Source organism: Lissotriton helveticus, chromosome 2_1 (genome assembly GCF_964261635.1).
Source record: "Lissotriton helveticus chromosome 2_1, aLisHel1.1, whole genome shotgun sequence".
Lineage (NCBI taxonomy): Eukaryota > Metazoa > Chordata > Amphibia > Caudata > Salamandridae > Lissotriton > Lissotriton helveticus.
This window is the reverse complement of record NC_136059.1, coordinates 767,977,097-768,000,253: the sequence shown is the minus strand read 5'-3', so window position 1 is coordinate 768,000,253 and position 23,157 is coordinate 767,977,097. Positions and strand designations below refer to the sequence as shown.

Genomic DNA, 23,157 nt, shown 5'->3' with positions numbered 1-23,157 from the left:
CAGGGGACACCCACTGTCAAAAAAGCACTTATCGAGGATACATTGGGACATACAAAAAAAGTCGTCTAGTTATAACAACGGGTTTGCATGTGCAATACTAGATAAGGTTTATTTTATTTAATAGCATTAAAGAAAGCAGCCTGAAGTCCTACCACCTGGAGATGATAGCAGTTTCCTTATGTTGGCAGATGGAAAGAGATCTGAAAATTCTCTAAAGTAACACTTTTGTATTGACGTAGTGGGCTTCTTGTTAACTTACAAACCTTAAAATTAATCTATATAAATAAAAATGTAAATGTTTGTTTGTTCAAAATCGCAAATCTCCGAAAGTTCTTAAACGATTGCTTTGAAATTTTGACACAACATTGGATTCGAATATGGGCGTGTTTTTATATACACAACGTTGGATTTCAATACGCGTGTGTCGAATACGAGCGTGTTTTTAATCAAAAGCCCGAACAGACACATAATAATGTCAATGTTCGTTTGTTCAAAATATTAAATCTCCAAAAGTTCTTCAACGATTGATTTGAAATTTTTACACAACATTGGATTCGATTAACCCCTTCGACGCTGATGACGAGCTGGGCTCGTCATGAGGTAGCCTCCTGCTACGCTGATGACGAGCCCAGCTCGTCACGTAAAGTGCGCTTTGAAAAATCTCAGCGTACGAGCGGAATTCCGCCCGCACGCATGCGGTTAAGCGCGTCTTTATATATACACAACGTGGGGTTAAAATACACGGATGTTCAATACTCGCGTATTTTTAATCGAAAGGCCGAACAGACCCTATCGATATGGTTGCTGCACAAAAACTACAGGGGACGCATAGAGACAATAGTCTACATATAATAGGATGGACAGTTGGTGTCAGGATGGCAGACCGGGAAGTGGGTGGAGGGAGGGGGGAGGAGTTGGTTCACTTTGCAACATTTTTTTGATAAGCACATTCATTTTATAAACATAGAAAGAACAAATCAGCCAGAGCACGAAAATCACAAATATAAGTTCATTGACATCATTGCTGTACCCCCAATCACCGTCTCCTTGAAAACCCCTACTAAAAGCTAGAATCCGGTCAATCAGGACCTTCCAAAGCCCCTAGCCACTTTCCGATATTTCTTGGAATGCCCCTTCGCTGTATATATGGCTTTCTCTTGGGTCGCACACCAGTCTACCCCTCTTCGCCACCTCTCCATCGTGGGAGGATCAGGACTTATCCAGGCCGCCGCAATGTCCCGCTTGGCCACCACCATAGCTATGTTGTAAAACAACTTATCAGCCCTGGACCCATCTAACCTGTCAATGATTCCCAGCAAGGAATGCCGTGGGTCGTGGGGGACATCCCAACCCAGCACCTCCGTTAGTTCTGCCTCAATCGGCCCCCAGAACTGCCCCAAGCGGGGGCATGACCAAACCATATGAAAGAAGTCGGTCGGGACATGCCCACATCGTGCGCACGATGCATTGGGGCGCAGCCCCGCTCGATGCAGGCGCAGGGGGGTGAGGTATGCAGTGTGCAGGTAGTATAACTGGATCAGCTTGAATTTGGCAGAGACAGTAACTATTCTGGGAGTCATAAGGGCATCGTGCCAGTCCACTTCGTCAAGGGGGCCCACCCATTCCACCCATTGGTCCGTCAGCTTGTCTAGTGATGTGGGGGGAGTTATTGACTAACGAACGATAAATTCGGGAGACCCCCCCTTACTCAAATCGCCCATCAACGTTTGAGCCTCAATGGGGCTATATTCAGGGAGCCTCGTGTCGCCGGCTATGTGTGTGAGAAGGGCATGTCTCAACTGCAGATATTTATAGTGTTGAGAGAAGTGTAATGAGTAACAGATTTGGAGTTCCCGGAAGGACAACATCTGGCCTCTTACCCATCTGGCCTCTTGCCCGTACGGCCCCTAATTGGGAAATGCCAATAAGGTCCCAAGGCTTAAAACCCCTCAAGCCACTGACCTCTCGAAGCCAAGTCCCCAGCCACAGGGGGGTGCACTGGGTCAGCTTCCCCGTCCATCCCGCGTGACGAAGTGAGGCCCACCATGCCAGCAGCACCAAGCGCGTCACCTCAGGAAGTCGGCTCGGAATCGGATTCCCATATACCATGGCCTGGACGTCCGTTATCCCCAGTTCGCTCAGTTCAAGCCGATAGGCAGGGTCCGACCAACCCCTGTTAAACCAGTCATGTATCACTAGGAGCCGAAACCGCCAGGAAATACAAGTATAGGTGTGTCATAGCCATGCCACCGTCATAGGAGGGAATCTGAGAGACAAACATAGCCACCCGGGCCCTTCCACCCTTCCAGAGGAACTTAGTGATTAGACTATCCAGTTCTTTGAACCAGACCTTGGAGTACCAGAAGGGGGTGTTCCGGAGGACATATTTTATTTAAAGAGTTTTATATAGCGCTGGCTAGACCCGAAGGTATCGGCGCGCTTTACATGAATATCAACAATGTAACAGAACAAATTCAACAATTACACAATACATAAAAAAATAGGCAATTCAATTAGGAGGGGAGAGAAAGGAGAGAGAAGTAGTGGAGGGGGCAGGGGAGGTGAGAGAGGGAGGATAAGGGAAGAGACAATAAGGAGAGACGAAAAGAAGTCTGCCTAAAGACCGACTGGGTAGGTGACGACCAAGGAGAGAATCAAAGGCCCATCTCCCCTATAGCTAAACCAAGTAGCTCCATCGGGCATCAGACAAAATAGATCAGTCTCAATACATTGGGAGAGGAGAGAAGGAGAGACATAAAATAGAGGGTGGATGCGGGAGGAGAGGACAGGAGAGACGAAAAGAAGTGGAACAAAGTGGTTCAACAATATAACAGAAATAGATCAACAATTACACAATTACATCAAACAATCAGCAATACATTAGGAGAGGAGAGAAAGGAGAGAGAGAGAAGTAGTGGGGGGTAGGGGAGGTGAGAAAGTGAGGATACAGGAAGAGACAACCGTGGAGACGAAAGGAAGTCTGTCTAAAGGCCGACTAGGTAGGTGACGACCAAGAAGGGAATCCATGGCCCATCTCCCCTATAGATAAACCAGGTAGCTCCATCGGGCATCATACAAAATAGTTCGGTCAAGTATCGAGGGAAGAGGTTCACTGAGAAACAGGGTGGGGACAAGGGGAGGGCAGGTGAAGGCAGAGGACAGCATGCTCCATTTAAGAAAGTCCTCTTTAGCTTTCTTGACCAAGGGGGCCATGTTGAGGGACCAGCCCAGTTCGGGAAGAAGGGTGATCCAGATCCCCAGATACTTAAATGACAGCCTCCGGATCGGGATGTTGTACAGCCACTCAAAGCACTCTCTGGAGAGAAGCAGGGGAATGAGCACGGACTTTCCAGGGTTAAGCCACTACCCTGCGGCCCGCTCGAAGTCACGCAAGATTCGGACATCGTCCGTGTACAACGCAATCTTGTCCGTATCCGTATGCGGCCGTTCCCATCCATGGAGGCGATCCTGCACACGCACTAGGGACGCCATGGGCTCCATCGCCAGGGCGAAGAGCAAGGGAGAAAGAGGACATCCCTGCCTAGTGCCCCTGGCGATGGGAAAGGCCTCTGACAGTACACCGTTGACCAGAACACGTGCTCTTGGGCGGGCGTAGAGGACTCGGACCAGGGAACAAAATCAGGACCCAAACCCCATCTCGGCCAATACGCCCTGCAGATATTCCCAGTCCACAGAATCAAAGGCTATTTCAAAATCTTTGGACATGAGCGCCAAGTAAGGGGTTATCAGGTGCCTGTGTGCCAGGGCTGATGGCAATCTGCGGAGGCAGTGGCGGGTCCCCCGCTGTGGCATGAATCCACACTGATCGGAGTGCACCAATGAGGCCAAATAGGGTTTCAGCCGTTGGGCCAGAATGGCGGCATAGAGTTTGATTTCAGTGTTGAGTAAGGATATGGGGCTGTACTCAGCACATGATCGGGAGGGAGGCTGGGATTTCGGGATGACCACAATGGTGGCAAAGTCCGTTTCCGGCGGAAACGATCCTTAGTCTACCGCTTCCTGAAACAAGTTCGCGAGGTGGGGGACTAGGATGCCTCGAAAGGCCGCATAATATTCTTGCGGCAGGCCGTCTGGACCCGGGGTCTTACCCGGGCGGACCGGTTGATCGCTTCCTCAATCTCTTTCAGGGAGATGGGGCGCTCTAGGTCCTTCTGAGCCGCCTGCTCCAACGTAGGGAGACGCACTCCAGCCCGGTCAAGGAGAGCAGCGAAGGTCAGCCCAAGGGTCCGTGCCGTGTACAGTCGCCGATAATACGCTGCAAAGGTATTTGCCATTGCCATAGGAGCACGGTGCACCACTCCAGCTGCTTTCAACCACTTCCGGAATGATACGGTTCACCTTTGGATACGTAGCCACCCAATGCAGTATCGTCCTGTTCTTGTTCCCCCTGCCGTAGATCCTTGCCACCGAGGACCGCCAAAGGAGCTTGGCCGCATCCAAGGATAATTGCTTGATGTCGCTCCGAATAAGGGCCAGTTGTCGAGCCTGGGAGGCGTCCTCCGATACGGATAAAAGCTGCTCTAAGCGAAGCGCCTGCTCTTCCTTAGCAGTAATTTCCCGCAGCTGCGATTGCCTCTGGATCTTAAGTTGCCGGTTTGCAAAACCCCTATCAGTCGCCTTCCCCGCCTCCCACAGGGTACCTGGGGATACCACCGACCCCTCATTGGTGTCGACGTAGCGGCCAAGCTCCTTCCCAATCTCTTTCAGGAAGTTTTTATCTTGGAGGTACCATGCATTCATCTTCCATGTTTGACAGGCCGCGGTGAGAGGGCTCCGGAACCAAGAAGTACCGGGAGTGGTCAGATATGCCTCTAGGGAGGATACGGACATCAACTATCAGCTAACAGTCAAGGGCGGGGACAAAGATTGCGTCTATGCTGGCTTGGGTGTGATGGGCCGCGGATGTGTGCGTGAATTCGACAGGGAGCGGGTGCGAAGTGCGCCACACTTCACAAAGCCCCAGGGATTCAGACCACTTCCGCAAGAGCTTTGTATTCGCCACCCGGGCCGATAAGAGGGGGAACCCGATGTATCCAGGGCTGGGGATAGTACCGCGTTAAAATCACCCGCAAAAGATCATGTCGCCTGTGGGCGTGTCGTGTAGCAAGGAAGCTGTGCGTGTCAAGGTGGTCGCAAGCAAGGAAGGATGGGCATATACCGACATGAGAGTGAGGGATGTACCAGACAGTGATCCACTAACAGCAACAAACTATCCGTGAGGGTCATGCATCACTTGGGAAAGAACAAAGGGAAGTGAGCGCCTGAAGAGGATTGCCACCCCGTGTGAGCTCCTGGAGAAGCCGGAGTACCATACCCTGTTGTAGCCGTATCAAGCCAGGAAGGGGCAGCAGTTACCCAGAAGATGCGTTTCTTGAAGTATGAGGATGTCTATGTGGAGACGCTGAGCATATCTTAAAACCGCTGTGCAGACCGTTAACATTCCACGACAAGACTTGGAGGGATCCCGCAGGGGAGAAGTTACCTGTCATGGTAGAGTGCTCTAGGTGTAGGTGGAGCGCTTAGCTTCAAGTGTACAGTCGCGCCTGAGCGCACACGGTGGTGTATGTGACTACATACCACGGGAACATACCCGCCCCTCCCACCACAATACCCAATAAAACAACATATCGGACAAAATCGTCCCAAACCCGGCCTTCACCCCCACCCTACACTTCAGGAACAGAAGCATCTGTTGTCCCCCCTCTCAGCAACAACACCCGGTGCACCAAACAACAACCAAACTAAAACGCCTGAGAATTGGGAAGCGTGGAGGACCCCTCCTCATGAGCGAATGCCTAATGGCCAAGATCAACTGGAGTTTAGAAGCAGATTAGGAGCCGCGTGCCATCTCCGGCCGCGGAGCTAGGCCCGGCTTGCAGAGTACGGCTTAAGCAGGGTCCCCCAGCAGCGGCGGGCTTCGGGAGAGGTCTGTGTCCGGAAGGTCAATCACGGAAGGCCGGGACCCCCTCAACACCGTTGGCCTGCCAGCAAGATGAACCGGAGCGCCTCCCATTCGATGCTCCCTCTTCAACCTGGGTGGACTGTCGTGTGTGACCCGGCGGGAAGTCCGATCTTGCCCGCCTCCAGTCAAGGCGCCTACAGGAGCGGTTACGGGGAGGTTGAGGAGCGGAGGGAACGGACAGGCCCAGCTCGCCCCTTGCCTCTCCTCCATCCATGGCACAGCCCTCGACCCGCAGAGGACGCTCCTCCGTAGCGCCCAGGTCCACGTCTCCATCGGATTGTCGAAGAACAGAGCCTTATTCTCAAATATCACCCTCAGGCGGGCCGGGAAGAGAGCCGATACTGAACGTTAAGTGCCCTCAATTTTTGCTTGACCTCTCCAAAGGAGCACCTCTAGCCCTGAACCTCGCGGGTGTAATCCGGAAAGATCATAATGGTGCGGTTTTCATGTAGGAGCCATTGTTGCTTGCGGGCTTCAACTAGGATGATGTCACAGTCTTTTAAATTAAGGACCCGCATTATAATCGGGCGAGATGGAGCGTCCTGCAGTGGTTTCGGGGCCAGGGACCGGTGAGCCCGCTCAATCGCGAACCACGAGGACAGGGCTCCCTCGGGTACCCATGACCTCAACCATCGCTCCGGGAAGTCCACCGTTCGGCCCTGTTCCGCTCCTTCCGAAAAGCCCACCAGGTGGAGGTTGTTGCGTCTAGACCGGTTTTCCGCATCCTCCGCCCGGCGGTGCAGTTCCTGAGTGTGCGACTGAAGACGTGCCACCTGCCCCTTGAGTTGCTGCACGTCGTCCTCCACTGAGGAGATCCTAGATTCAGTCTCTTTAATCCGGGCGTTTGCATTGTGGAGGTCCAGCCGAATTAAAGTCATGTCCACCCTCACCTCGGCGATCTTGCCCTCTACCGAGGTCTGGAATGTGTGGATGGCTTGGAGGATAGTGGCCAGTTCACCGGACGGAAAACCTCCTGCCCCGCCACCACCCCAGCAGCTCCCCCCTCTGGGTTGGTGAAGCAGTCCATTTTGGTTTGGTTGGTTGGGAACTTCGGGTATCTGTCCGTCCTACCCATGCTCTGAGCCCAGGGAGGACCGGGCACACACAGACCCTCAAGCCGGGCCCAGCCCTGGATCATGCCTAGTGTCCACCTGACTAGTAATATCTCTGCGGGTGCTATGATAAATGACCACTGGCATATACCGCGACTCCCGGTCCTGTCAGATCAGAGCACCTCAGTCAAAGGTCGCAAGTAGGGGCCAGGAGCGTGGGAGAGGGTAGGAGACAGAGTGTCTGCTAGGAAGCCGCTATGACCATGGCCCCCTTACACCCACCTGCCTGCCCCCTGACCGACGGCGGAATTCTCCACCCAAACCCAGCACCCCACTCCTCACCTTCACTCCCCAGTCCAGGAGCTCATTGTAGGCCTTCCACCGGCCTCCAGCGGAGCCCCGCAGTGGCAACACCTGCTCCACGCCCAGCGGGGCGGACAGGGAACGGAGAGGCCCCTGCGCGTGGTCGCCTCAGGTTCGCTAAGTCCGGGGATGCCGCGTAGACCTGGGCGACCCACTCCCAACAGGGGCATCGGCAGGAACTCTCTTTAGAAGGTCCACGGCCGCTAGCTAGACCCACCGCAGGCAGGGTTCACACCGTAGGAGGAGAACAGGGGCCCCCCACCATGCAAGGGCCCCCACCATGCAAGGACCCCAGAACAATTGGCCGCTAGCTCCCGCAGCAGGGTAGTTCCACTGGGTGCCACAGGTGGCAATAGCTACAGCCACGTAACAACCAGCAGCATCAGCAGAGCCAAGGGGTCCCCAGGAAGAACAAAAAACAGGACCAGAGGCGACCCCCCAGGGGGCCTCAGGAGTAGAGTCACGTCGGCCCGGGGCCACAGAAGATAAGGATTGGGCGGCGGGTATCCTTCACAGCACTTCGCCCCCCAAGTGGCACAGCTCAGATTCTCCCATGGGGAGGTCGCGCTGGCACAAGATGGCGCTCCCCCCGGGCAGAAGGCAGGCCCGAGCCAGAGAGTGCGCAGGTCCCCGCACTCCAAGGCAGCAACAGGAATGCAGGTTCAGGGAGCCCGCTGCCGGCCGCAGCACGATCGCGCTCTAGTGAGGGGGAGAGAAGCCCCTGCCCTCCGCTCGATGCTGCAGCCGACAACCCCCCCCACCCCCCGGCGGGGCGGCACCGCGCTGTCCCGCGGGTCCCAGCGCCACACTCACCAGAGGGGGGCAATACGTCGCACCAACCACGGAGCCACCCGCTGTCCGACCCGACAACCGACAGCAGACTCGGGGCCCCGCAGTGCAGGCCCGGCTCCGCCCGGGGGTCGAGTCTCCGCAGGGGATTCAAAGATCCGAGTCGGTGGAAGGCCGCAGGCCAATCCGCTACGCACGCTGTCTCGCCACCGGTCTCCTCCTATTCACAACCCGACCTCTCCCGCGTGTAGGCGGCAGCGCCGGCAACACCCACAGCCTCGGCCTCAAGGATGCTCCGCCGAATCAATGGGCCGCCGCTCAGAGCCCCGGCACCTAGGGGGCAAGGGCCGCCATCTTCCAGTAAGGCACGGCGGGTGATCGGTTGCTGAACAGCGGAACGGGGGAATCGCCGCAAAGGAGAACTCCAAAGCCACAAGACAGGCTACCAGAGATTATCAGGTACAGCTCCGAGGGGTAGGACGGTCCCGATGTCGGCGGATCATGGCAAGGATGACGGAGAGGTCCAGAGCACTCCTAAAGTGTGACCGCCATCTTGACGTGCCAGCCACGCCCCCCTCACTTTGCAACATAAGTGTGTGCTTATATATACACAACGTTGGATTCGAATAAGCGTGTGCTTATATATACACAACTTTGGATTCGAATACGCGCGTGTCCAATACGCGCGTGTTTTTAATCCAAAGGCCGAACAGACCCTATCGATATGGTTGCTGCGCAACAACTACAAGGGACGCATAGAGACAATAGTCTACATATATTAGGATGGACAGTTGGTGTCAGGATGGCAGACCGGGAAGTGGGTGGGGGGGGGGAGGAGTTGGTTCACTTTGCAACATTAGCGCCTGTTTATATATATACACAATGTTGGATTCGAATACGCGCGTGTACAATATGCGTGTATTTTTAATCAAAAGGCCGAACAGACCCTATCGATTTTCTTGCTGCGCAACTACAAGGGACGCATAGAGACAATAGTCACAAAAACATATTGTGTACCCACAAGCATTGTGAAATTAAACATATTAGAAACGTGCGCTTTCTCTTCCATTTAACCAGACTGAGCCACAGCAACGCGTGGCCGGGTCCAGCTAGTTGTTAATAAAATACGAATCTTACTTGACAGCATTAGATTTTTTACTGCCGAAGTCACATCTTAATTTAAAACAATTAGAACAACCTTATGTGTTTATACTTTCGAAATGCATTCAAGCGTTTAACAAAGTACCTTGTACATCTCTGCCTCGATTTGCTGATGAATGGACACATAACTTTTCTTCACTTGTTGCTTATCTTTGATCATCATGGTAAGCCTGTGAAGCGGTCCAGAGTTTAGGTCCTCTGCATGGGATTTCATTATTCGGCTAAGTTGCTCTGTCTGCTGCACCATATGCAACCATGACTGGGGAGGAAAAAGACGGATTAATCTTTGACGGGGCAAAGAAAAAATACAGATTATTCTTCTGTTCATTTCATTTAACATTTCAAACCATAAAAAGAATGAATAACCCCTGAACAAATATTGTTGGCCACCACTGTGGTGCAAGCACAGACGTGGAACAACCATCCAGCTCCACTTATGAGCTGTCTGGGTCCGACATGCTGATTATGTCAAAGGAACTCAAGATGCGCCTCACCGATGAGGCACAACAAGGCCACAACTGGTCGGTGGCTGCTTGTGTTATACTTCAGAGTGGTATTGGATGTGACTTAGCTGCTCCTACTAGAAAATGGTCAAGAAACTGATTTGGCCATTGTTGGTATGCTTCTGGAATGACACAAAGGGGGAAACATCCTTTACAACGAAACTTTTTCCACGCAGTATCTTCACAACACAGGAATTACAACGCAAGTCGTTACGACTTGCGCTGGAGGGCGCTGTAGGATAGGGAATAGTTTAATTTACTATCCAAAACCTTCCCTACTATCCACGGGGACTGGAGTTCGAATAGTAAATTAAACTAAATTAAATTAAGCGCCCCCAACGCAAGTCGTTGTAACGACTTGCGTTGTAAAACCTGCGTTGTAAAAGGCATGCGTGGAAAAAGCATGCGTTGTAACGACATACATCCACACAAAGGAGTTGAGAACAATGGGAAGGAATGCACCACAAGTAACCATCAGCAGTTCTAGTTAATTAAAGCATGAGCATTCATCAGTTTTTGCGCTGTGCACTAAAACAAAAACACCGTCAGTAATGCAATGCTAGGTACACAGATTAGACACCCAAGGTGCAAATGCTGCCTCTTTAGGAGACATTTATTTATTTGTGGTTTACACGGACAAACCGGACGTCCTGGTACCATGCCTCTTTACTGAAGAAAGTGAAACTGTTGCTGGCCCGAAAGTTGCTTCAGAACTCCTGACTAAGGCATCTGGACTGAGGAAACACCCTGTTCCATGGCCTCCTAGACATCAAAATGCCCCCACCCCACCCACCCTTAAGAGTATCCTTCAAGCCTCAGTATCTCATCTAGGATCTGCAGAAAACGATCACATTACCCCCACCATTCTGATGAACGTTAACTGGTTCTGCTTGCAGCCCGCACCGTCTCCAAAATAAACTGCATAATTTATAAAATTGTCACGACTGGCATTCCCGCTCATCTGGAAGGCAAGCGCATCATCCCTTGGTGTTCTTGAAACACTCTCAGCCAGGACGCGGTCAGACTGGTAAAAAATAAGCATAAAAAAAAGAAAAACAAGGCAACATGTCTTTTCCTGTCAGCACTCAGGAACTAGAACAACATTTAAGTATCCATCAGGACCACCCAAACCCTTCTCCAATTCACGAAAGTGATGAAGATGAACCTCTCCACACCATGATGCAATTAGAATCTAAAAATCGGCAGCCTCTCAATCACATTGCCTTTAACTCTGTACATCACTCTGCTGCCTTTGATTATGTTTGTACTAAACAAATACCACATTCATACACAGATCTAAAAAGGTGACAGAACACTTTACCAATCATAGTGAACATTTGCACACTGATACATTATAACATATATTTTAAAAAAGCTCACTGGCAATGTGGGCTCAAAAAGGCACACTGGTGTGTGATTAATTCAAATTCAATTTACTCCAGCGCTCTACTTTTGTGGCCTCACTGCCAAGAAGCCACATCAACACAAGGTCAAAACAACAAATGCAAAGAAGAGTTACATTTGTAAAAGATAATCTTTTCCAAAGTTCACAGATCATTATACAATTCACCTTGTGGCTTGCTGAACTCAGACCCACACCTCTACTGGCAATCACGCCAAGAACCTTGAAGAACAAATTAATTACCTTCGGTAACAATGTATCTGTAAGAGACATACGTTAGTTATAGATTCCTTACCATAGAATCACCCCCAGGTCTCAGACTGGATCCGGCGAATTTTTCTGTAGCAGTACTCCTGCGTGTCCGTAGGTGGTGTCAGTCAACTCGGAGTCCGTTGTCGGCGTCTAGGTCGCTGGGATGATGTACTTAGATACCGCCCCTGCACGCAGAACTCAGTTCTGACACGACTTTCCACACCAGAAGCGTAGAGCCATGCAAGACACGGACTACTGGTGTACAAAAGTAGGGCCATGGAAGGGAGTCCATATCTCTAGAAGTCAGTTTGCAGAACAGGTAGGATGGGTGGGGCAGTAAGTAATCTATAACTAACGTAGGTTTCTTACAGATACATCTTTACCGAAGGTAAGTAACTTGTTCATCTGAAAGAGACCATTAGCTATAGATTCCTTACCTTAGAATAGATACCCCAGCAATGCCAACCCCGTAGGTGGAACTGCAAACCAAGTCCACACCAGAAAGTTCTGGAGGACAGAACGGCCAATATAGCGGTCTCTCCGGACTTGGCTATCCAGGCAATAATGTTTGGTGAACGTGTGTAAGGATGCCCATGTGGCTGCCTGGCAGATGTCAATGAGCGGAACTCCACGGCCCAAAGCAGTAGTGGCTGCCGTCGCCGTGGCTGCCGTCGCCCTGGTAGAATAGGCGCACAGTCCTACCAGAGGCTCCTTTTTTGCCAAAGAATTACAGATTTTGCTGCGTAGGAACACCCATTGAGAGATGGTACGTTTGTGCACGGCCCGACCTTTCTTAGCGGCCTCATAACCCACGAAGAGTTGATCATCCACCCGGAAATCTTTAGTGCGGTCAAGTTAGAAGGACAAGGCACGTTTTGGGTCCAGACAGTGGAGTCTCTCCTCCTCTTTGGAAGGGTGCGGAGGCGGGATGAAGGTGGGCAATGTGATGGTCTGACCTATGTGAAAAGAGGTAACCACTTTGGGCAGAAAAGAGGGATTAGTGCGAAGGACCACTTTGCCCAGATGAACTGCAAGAGAAGGAGACTTAGAGGAAAGAGCCTGAAGCTCCCTCACCCGGCAAGCAGATGTGATGGCAAGCAGGAAAGCAGTCTTCAAGGTACGAAGAGGACAATTATGTAGTGGCTCGAAGGGAGCACACTTAAGGTATATATGAACATGATTCAAGTACCACTGGAGCATTACGAAAGCAGAAGGAGGAATGAGATGAGTAATGTCCTGTAGAAATCTATTTACAATAGGAGAATTGAAAAGAGAAGGATGATCAGGAAAGCGCAGGAAGGCAGAGATGGCCGAAAGGTAGCCTTTAAGAGCGCCAAGAGCAGAGCACCGCTGGGCTAAAAATAGAACTGAGAGGAGAACCTCTGAAAGAGGGGCAGAAAGGGGAGCCAAAGCCTTTGCTGTGCACATGCCACAAATTTATTCCATCTACAGGTCTATACAGTTTTAGTGGTGGGACGCCTGGCTGCCAAGATGACATTAAAGACTTCGGGAGAAGGTCGAAAGCTGTGAACTGTCGCTGCTCAATCTTCACGCAAGGAGGTGGAAGCTGGACAGGTTTGGGTGGAGGATCATCCCCTGCTTCTGAAACAGAAGATCCTCCCAAAGAGGCTGTCTGCTCGGAGGATCGATGGCCATGCTCAAGAGCTCGGGGTACCAGACTCTTCGTGTCCAATTTGGAGCCACAAGAATGACCTGGGCCAGGTTGCGCTTGATCTTCAGTACTCTGGGCAGAAGTGTTACAGGCAAAAAGGAGTAAAGGAGGCCACAATTCCACTCGCGACTAAATGAGTCGCCGATCGAGTGCCGCCTTGGAAACTCCAACGTGCAGAATTGCTGACATTGCGCGTTCTCTTCGGTGGCGAACAGATCTAACCAAGGCTCTCCCCAATGCCGAAAGAGACCTTGCGCCACCTCCGAGTGAAGACGCCATTTGTGATCCATTATGCACTGGCGGCTGAGTTAGTCTGCCCTGGTATTCAGGGACCTGCCAGGTGTTGAACCACCAGAGATATGCTCTGATGTTGCAGCCATGTCCAAAGGTGAAGAGCCTCTTGACGTAGGGTCACAACCCCACCCCGCCCTGCTTGTTGCAGTACTACATGGCAGTGGTGTTGTCTGTGAACACCTGCACTACTCTTCCTTTGACAGAAGGAAGGAATGCCTTTAGTGCAAGACAGATTGCCAAAAGGTTGATATGGAGATCGGACTCCGCCGGAGACCAGAGACCCCACCCCTGATCTCCACCTCTCCCAGGTGGCCGCCCCATCCCTGGAGTGATGCATCTGTCACTACTGTGAACTCTGGTTGGGTAAGGGATAGGGATCTGCCGCTGACCCAATCCTGGTTCGTGAGCCATCACAGAAATGGACATGCAGTCCCCTCCGAGATCAGGACGACATCGGAAAGATTTCCATGATGCTGCACCCACTGGAACTTCAGGTCCCACTGCAGGGCCCGCATACGCTACTTGGCATGATACACCAGCAGGATGCCTGAAGCCGTGAGGCCAAGCACCCTCAGGGTCATTCTCACTGAAATCCGGGATAGAGGCTGAAACATTGGTATCATAGCCCGAATATCCTGACTCACTACTTGGGAGGATAAGCACAAAACTGTGCAGTATCCAGAACTGCCCTGATGAAAAGGAGCTTCTCAGAGGGAGTCAGGTGTAACTTCAGCACATTGATAGTGAACCCCAGCAAGTACAGGAGTTCCGCCATAGTCTGGAGGTGGGAAATGACTGCTTGGTGCGAGCCCACCTTCAACAGCCAGTCGTCGGGATAGGGGAAGACCGGAACCCCTGATCTGTGCAGATGAGCTGTGAAAACCGCCATCACTTTCATGAACACCCGAGGGGCGCTGGTAAGACCAAAGGGGAGCAAGTTAACCTGAAAATGCTCGTGGCCTACCGTGTAACATAAGTAAAGCCTGTGGGTAGGCAGGACGGGGATATGGAAGTAGGCGTCCTGCAAGCCCAACGCTACTATCCAGTCTCCGGGGTCGAGGGCAGACAGGACCTGAGACAATGTGAGTATCTTGAACTTCTCCTTCCAGGGGAAGCAGTTGAGGGCCCTGAAGTCTAAGATAGGACACAGGCCTTTGTCCTTCTTGGGTACCCAAAAGTAGTGGGAGTAGCAACCACGGCAGAATTCTAGCACAGGGACCCTTTCGACAGCTCCCTTGGCCAATAGTCCTGCAACTTCAAGGCGGAGAAGGGCCAAGTGATCCTCCGAGATGTGATGGAAGGATGGTGGCATGGAGGGAGGGGTCGTCTCGAAGGGAAGGGAGTAGCCCCTTCGGACTATCTGCAAAACTCACCTGTCCGACGTGAGGCCTTGCCAGTGGGTGAGGTTATGGCGGATCCTGCCGCCCACTGGCAACTGGTGGCCAAGGAAGGTCAGACTAGGGTTTGGAGGCTGCTGCAGGAGGGTATGGGTTAAATAGCCCGCCTGCTGGCCCCCAGACCCGCATCACTGAGTCCCACAGCAGTAGATACGCAGAGGTTGCGTAGCTTTTGCAACCCTTTGGCCAGACTGGGTGGAAAGTGGTGTGGCACCCCTTCCGTAGCTACGTAAGGGCCGAAAGGAGGACTGCATGGGCTAGAGGTTGTCGCGAGGCCCAAGGATCTGGCCATAGCTCTAGAATCCTTGAGTCAGCCTTGTTGCCGAACAGGTGACGGCCATCAAAGGGCATGTCCAAAAGGGTGAATTGGACATCCCCAGAAGAACCAGACGTCCTCAACCAGGTGTAGCGCCTCAAGGCTACTGACGTGGAAACAGTTCTGCCTAGAAAGGCGGCAGTATCCAGCCCACACCGAATGGCGAACTTAATTGCGTCTCAATCCTCTACCACTGCGTGGGTGAGAACGGCCTGGGCCTCCTCCGGGCACTGTGGCAGCACGTGCACAACCGCGTCCCACACCGTATGGGAATAACAGCCCAAGAGGCGTGCAGGGTTCACACACCGCAGCGCTATGCTGGGGGAAGAAAACAACATCTTCCCAAGGTGTTCCAGCTTCTTGAATCCCCTATCTGGGGGAGCAGTAAGGAATGCACCATTAGAAGACAAGGCTAGGACCAGCAAGTTCTCAGGGAAGGGTGTTGGAAGAAGAAAAGTGGGTTGCCCGGGGCCAGGCGGTGGTGTCAGGCAAGCATCCTGTCCACAGGAGCCCCTGTGCTGGGTTTGGACCAAGAGCCCACAAGGATGTCCGTGAGAGCTTCATTAAAAGGCAGCAGGGGCTTCGAATAGGCCACTGCCAGTTGAAGTACATCTGTCAGGAGGTTAGTCCTGACTGCCACCGTAGGTAGCTCAAGGCCAAACCTCAGCCTCCCTACGCAACACCACTACATAAGAGGCTCCCTCCTCCATAGCCACGGTAGGGGGTGGGGGGGGCATGCCAAGATCTGGGGGAAGTACCCAAACGACTGGCATCACCCAGTTCCTCTCGCCAGTCCAGCTCTTCAAGCTGGTCAGCTAAAGGGTCTCCAGACCCCTCCCAGTCCTCCTCACCCTCTTCTGGCTGCCACTTAAGGCGATGGGGAACACCAGGGATGAACAGCGGTACAAAAGTACCCTCTGGCGCCGGTACCGGGTCCAAGTCAGGGGTGAGGTTGGGGGTCAACGCTGGTTGGGGGCACAACCGGCGTTAGGGCGTCATCACTGGAATTATCACCAGGGAAGGTACCGTGAGGTCGACCGGCACCGATCCTGATCCAGGCCTGGATCCTTAAGGGTCCTCCGGCATCCGAGCCGCCGGCCAACAAAGGCCCAGGGCCTCCGGCCAAGTCCGTGGAGCCCGAAGGCGCACCTGCAGACTCTGCCTGCTCAAAAATGATTTAAAGAGCCTCGTAAAAAGCTCGAAGTTGGGCAGGGGATGCTCCGGGAAAAGAAGGGAAGCACGGAGCCGTGCCAAAAGCAGACTTCGACGATGGAACTGGAGAGCAACGACGCTCCAGGTCCCGCGTCATATCAGCCAACAGAGAGGGAGAAGGCGTAAAGCAACGATGCTTCTTCGGCTTCTTCTTGTGCTTCGACGTACCAGAGGAGTGCGAAGACTTCGATGACTAGTAGTGGTGGCTCGGCGACCGGTCCCTAGACCTTCGTCTTGACCGGACCTCGAACGGAGCGGACAGCCGGTTCATCAAGAGCTTTTGGGTCTGCTCCCGCAAAGACTTAGGATTCATGGCCCGGCAGTCCGAGCACAACTTCAAGTCGTGGTCGCGCTCCAGGCATCAGAGGCACACAAGGTGCGACTCGATGACAGACATCAACTTGTGACAAGAGTCACAAGGCGTGAAGCCATTCCAACGGTGGGACATCCCTTGTGCTACCAGGAGTCGAAGACTCAAAAAAGACCTCTACAAAAGTCAAAAAGGTTCAGTCAAAAAATGACTAAGGGGTCCGCTCTCTCCTGATCTGCGCTGGCTGGAGCGGAAAAAGAAAGTACTGACGTCAGCGCGCAGGGGCGGCGTCAAAGTCAACACCGCAACGTCTTAACAGCGACACAGGACGCGGAATCGACCAACGCCACCTACCGACGTGAAGGGGTACTGCTAAAGAAAAATTCTCCTGATCCAGTCTGACGCCTGGGGGTAATTCTAAGGTGAGGAATCTATAACTTAATGGTCTCTTTCAGATCTAGTAATCAACAACTAATTTAACATGACCGGCAAAGTGAAAGCAGTGTCCATCTCCTGCTTCCACACACACAAGATGCTCAAAATATCTTCAAATGACTCCCCATCAACACTCATCACACGTCCTCATCAGCTGCCAACTGGACTACGGCAATGCACACTATAAAGGAATCAACGTTCAATTGTCCAGAAGCCTCCAGACCACACAAACCACAGCGGCCAGGCTCACTCTCAACATCCCACCACAAAACTCAAAGAGCTCTATTGGCTCCCAATTCAAAAAAGAGCACTCTTCAAACTCCTCATGCACATACGCAAAGCCTTATACAAATTGGCCCCACATATCTCAACAGCTGCATAAACTTCCACAAACCTACCAGACACCTCCATTCAGCCAGACTTCTGCTCACACACACACACACACATAGATACACGCATACATATATACACACCCTGAATACGGAGAACCAGATTTGGCGGTTGTGCCTTCTCTGTCAATCCTAAAGTCTGGGAAAATCTGCCCCAGCACATCAGAGCCGCCTCCAGAGTTCTTGAATTCTGCAAGAAACTGAAGACCTGGCTCTTCAACTAGTCCCGGCCATAGCTCTGCCCACACAGCTCCTACTTCAGCACCAGAGTTCCCTCCGGGCGAGTCATGCACTATACAAATACACATAAATATTCATGTAAATAAATGTTATGTAAACTGTCAAGATCAACTACATTAAGAATATTAAAACGGAATGAAACCTTTAAGGTGAAAGATTTACACAAGGGAATATAACAGAGCAGATGGAAAGACATTTCATCAAACCTTGATTTTAAAAGGTCTTTCACAAGAATCAATGGTCAGAAGCCCTCAACAAAATTACATATTGGAACGGCATTGAGAGCATCTAATCATTTTAACTCAAACCCTTCTAATTAGGGTCACAAAAGGGGGAAAACAAGAGATGCATTTTGGCACCTTTTTTATTCTTAATTTATATTAACGCCCTTGAGTCAATTCTAGTATCCCACATTAAAGATGTTCCTAAGATAGGTTCATGTTTGGTTCCCATTCTTTTCATACACGGATCATGCAGTTTTAATTGTTTGCATAGCTAACGGACTCCAGGCTCTTTTAGAAGCTTTAATGATTTTAAGGTGGATCTTCATTTGAAGATCAGCCACCAAAAATCTTTTATATTAACCTGTGGTCCAAAGAACATAAGATCCAAGAGCTTTTACATTAGATCCTCCATTGCCAAGGTGCCTAGTTGTAATTATTTAGGCATCCGATTCAATGCAAATTTGAGTTGGGACAGACTTACCACCCTTAGAACCCAAAAGATGGTGGCTTCTTGCCAATATACCTGTAGATTTGCAACAAAGCTAGGCCTTAAGCCCTTAAGGGAGATGTCAACCCTCTACAAGAGTAAAGGTCTTTCTTCTGGCAGATATGGAGTGGGTGTATGGGGCTATGCAGACCTGGTTACCTTACAGACAGCTGAAAATAAATTACTGTGTAAACTTCAAGCTATCCTGAAAGTCACACCAAGTTTCATATACCGTCAAGAACTCGTTCTTGGCTATCTGGAGGACAACATGATATTGGCACCATTACTATTAAGGTCCACCCGAGTGCAATTTCTCACGTAAGGTCATAGAGGGCTGTACAAACTCCTGCAGCATGATTGCCATTCCCTGGTAAGCTTATGTCAAAAATACCTTTTCTACCTTGGGGCTCAGCGACATCTTTGACTCTCCAGAAAGAGTCAACTCTAGCCTGAACGATTTGGTTTGGTTCTTGATGGCAGGGAACAGTCTAGAATTGTCAAGGCTCTTGTGATGACAACAAACATTTGGTACGTGCTCAACTCCACAACATCAGGAATGAAGACGTATTTAACTTGGGTTGTACACACTGAACACAGGTTTTATCTTACAAGATTGCGCCTTAAAATTGTCCACTTTTTAGTAGCTTGTCCAAGGACAGTTCCCTGGTTTAAAATGCTTCAGTGTTGTCCCTGTGATGCCGTCTCCACATAATCCACAGTGCACTTTATGCTGTTTTGTTCATTATATTGCACCTCACAGTCCCGCTTTTTATGCCCTATCCTAAGTGATAGACATTTACGTCCTATCAAGAAGGGATTCAAAAAATGTTTTTTACAAAGTTTGTTTGCCTCATCAATTTGTTTATCTGTTTTAAATTTTTTACTTACTGCTATAAAATTAAGTTAGAATTATGCCTTATGATCTTGGTATATTCCTAACACACTTTGAATTTTCCACACTAGCTATTTCAATTGTATTTGTCTCCACTGATAGATTTCCTGTAGTTATTTTATACTCATGCTAAAGTTTTAAAACAAAAAGGCTATTGGGCTTTTTAATGCTTTTATATTATCACCCTTTATCAAGTGCTTTTTTTTGTGTTGGAATTATGTATTTTACGACTTGCTGACTATGCATTTTATTTTGTGCCTTTATGGTCAGGTCCCGACCGAATAAAGATACTTTTGATTTGACTGAAGTAAAAAAAAATTACACATATCTAAAAATCTACCACTAATAACCATAAAGTAAAGAACATTTTGAGGATTTCCATATAAGGTTAACTTGCATTCTAAGATTCTAAATAAATTAATTTAAATAGATATTGGTTGTCCCACAAATGTGGCATAGATCCAACCACCCTTGACCTAAATCCTTCCAGTTAAAGTTCAACCTCTCAATAGACTTAGTTGTTTTGCCTTTCCAACTTCTTTGTTAGCTTGAAGGCTAACTTAACAGCAAGCTTAAGAGGTGGCAAAAATGAAATCTTCAAACATGTAAAAAGAACTTATCCTTTATGTAATGATCTTGAAAACAAGCTATTTATTACAATCCCCAAGCAAATCCTTCAATCCAAAAGCAGTGGTGCTTTCTAAATCAAATATGATAATATTGCAACACTGTCAGGTGAGCCGTTTGTATAAATTTCTCTGCATCAAAATTCATAAAGTTTGACCGAAGTGGCACAAGCAAATCTGAAGTCATGGCACATATAAGGAGAAAACCAGGAATTCCATATTTCAGCTTCACTAGGATTCTATGGATGTGCAAAAACAGTTTCCAGAGCATGTATACGTACTCCTTTGACATGAAAACCTAAGTCACATACAAAATAATTAAGGAGAATTCACTGAAGCCTTGAAATTGGATGAAAGCACATATAAATACACATGGCTTTTGTTAAAAAATGTTCAACTACATAAGTAGAATATAGCACTACATTTGTTAAAAAGTGCTGAAAGTTGCACAAACCTGGAAATAGCCTAACAATAACTAGAATGTGCTACATTGTATTGAAGCCAAAATGAAGCCATTCCGGAAAGTTGGAGGAAAAACTTGGCAACACTGGCGATTGCAGCAAGTTGGAAAGACTCAATTAATGTACCTTGTAAACCATAAAATCAACCTACCACTATGAAATGTAGGTTCCTTTTCGCAATATACATGGTCTACCGGACCCAGACTAATTTAATTAAATTTAGCAAACCAGAGAGGAAGATGTCAGTACTAAGAGAATGGTACTGACGACAAACAAACTAATGTCTTTTCCAATCAGAAAGGTTTCTGACAATATAGGAACTACGATAAAGAAAGCCTTGGCAAAAGACACAGAATTAAGCAAATCTCTGAGATCACTTTCTGAACCAGTAAACTTTGAAGATCATGGCATTAAAATAAAGTTTTGGCTGGGATCATGAATATAATTGCAATATGTAAACATGGGGCAAAGAAAAAAACATGCACTGATGTCACAAGCCTATTAGAATCCCCCAATTTTTCTGTGGACTTTGGACACAGATCCTTAGACGTTTAAGAAAGATGTTTTATGTTAAATAGTTAGCCAAGAAACTGTTTGTTGTGATGAAGATACTCTGCATGGCTCAGGAGAGCCTTGTTGCTCTCCAGAGACATGCAAAGAAGCTTAATTCATCATCACTTTTTCATGATATGAGGCTTCATACCTGGCTCTAATCTCATGGCATATCCCTCTTCCAAAGGGTGGCAGGGCAATGCTACCTTTACTTAAGCAGCCTTACATCGCATGTCATCACATCACTGTAAATACATCATATACACTTTTAGACACTTTTATGCCTACAAATACTGCAATTCTGTTATCACATAGGTAATGTGATTTAGTCTAATTTGCCTACAACACAACACCAATTTAATTCTAGCCATGTGGCTAAATATCCAATCTCAATTGATGCCAAGCAAGTTTGAATACATTTGACAATCCATATTGAAATGCCAGATTTAGAGATAGGTTTTTCCTTTCCGAGGTGGAGCAACAGCAACCAAAAGTTGTTTTACGAAACTCTTTTGTCCCATAAATGTAGTATAATGCTCTTTCGACATCTAGTGTGTGTAGAGCTCTTTCTGCTACTGAATTAGGTTGAGGAAAGAACACAGGTAACTCAACTGCAATTCCAACAGTGCCTTTCGATAGAGGGTGTGGGAACCTGGAGGCGAAGTCTGGGCATTTTGAGTTCTGTGCCGTGGCAAAGAGGTCTATTTGTGGAAATTCCCATTCCTGAAAGTATAGGAGAACTTGTGGGTGAAGTTTCCATTCATGTATTTGTTGTTTCTTTCTGCTGAGGAGATCTGCAAAGATGTTGTCTGTGCCTGGAAGGTGCTCTGCTAGTAGATGGATTTGGTGATGCATTGGTCAATGCCAATGGTCTCATAGAGGCGTGACAGTTGTAGCGAGTGTGCCCCCCCCTGTTTTTGTATATAGTACATTGTTGTCATATATCAGTCCAGATTACGACAACTTTGTTTAACAGGTGAGGTAGAAATGCTTTCAACGTTAGTTGAACTGCTTGCAACTACAGGTAGTTGATGTGATAGTTGTGTTGTTTGGGGTTCTAAGGACCCAGAACTTTTAAGTGTTATAAAAGTGCGCCCCTTCCTGAGAGAGATGCTTCTGTTATGAGCACGACTTGTGGAATAGGGTTGATGAACGGCCACCCTTTTGACAAATTTTGTGTGTTCCACCACTGCAGAGAGCGACGAGTGCGCTGTCTACCAACACTAGATCAGACAGCTGACCCTATGATTGATTCCACGGACATGCTAAGCATTCTTGTAGAGGGTGCATGTTTAGTTGTGCATGAGACGCTATCACAATGCATGATGCCTTCATACCTAGTAACTGCATGAATGTTCTGGTTGACTTGAAAATCGTAACTAGTGTCTGTAAATTCTGAATTCTAGCTGCATTGGGATATGATAGAGCTATGTGAGTGTTTAGGATGGCTCCTAGATATGGTTGTGTTTGACTGGGATGAAGATGCGATGTTTTTATGACTGTGCATCCCAATTGATGTACAAGGTTTAAGGTAATTTGAGTGTGATGCACACAGATGAGGTGTGAGCTGGCTTTTATGAGCCAATCGTCTAAGTATGGGAAGACATGTATTTGTTGCCGTCTCAGATGTGCCGCTACTACTGCTAATTAAATAGATAAAGGCTCCTTTAGGAATTATTTCAATTTTTTCAATTATTTTCTGTTGAGTCTTTTACAAGTACATCAATTCGTAAGCGAAAAAGAACATAAGAAACGTGATATCACATTCAATTTTATGTATGATAATCGAATAATCAGATTAACAAAATCAAAACTATACAAATTTAAGGCAACAAATAACACTACATTTATCGATACACCTTTCCAGTAGTGTATTATACCATTGGCATCATATGTATTATTCACATATATACATAGTGTGATTGCATAACATCAAGTAGTTAATTCATCAAGTCTTATATACAAATCCTTTTGTAGATGAATATAAACCAAATGGTATAAGGGCGTCGAAGTTTCGGTCTTTAACGAATAATTTTCACCAAGACCATCCTCAGGACTATATGTTGCACAAGGTATTAGATAGGTCCAAATTAATTCAGAATCACATCATCCACGGCTCCACCAAAAGGACCGGGAGTACACTGC

At 48.8% G+C, this 23,157-nt stretch overlaps 1 protein-coding gene across 3 annotated transcripts in view; it reads right to left on the bottom strand.

Moving 5' to 3' along the window:
* Positions 1-23,157, bottom strand: part of FER (FER tyrosine kinase) — a 1,039,778-nt gene that overhangs the window by 839,515 nt on the left and 177,106 nt on the right. For all 3 annotated transcript variants that reach the window (XM_078675464.1, XM_078675465.1, XM_078675466.1), the window contains exon 3: positions 9,434-9,607. In XM_078675464.1, the coding sequence (XP_078531590.1) occupies positions 9,434-9,607 (174 nt within the window). The remainder of the gene's footprint in view (positions 1-9,433; positions 9,608-23,157) is intronic.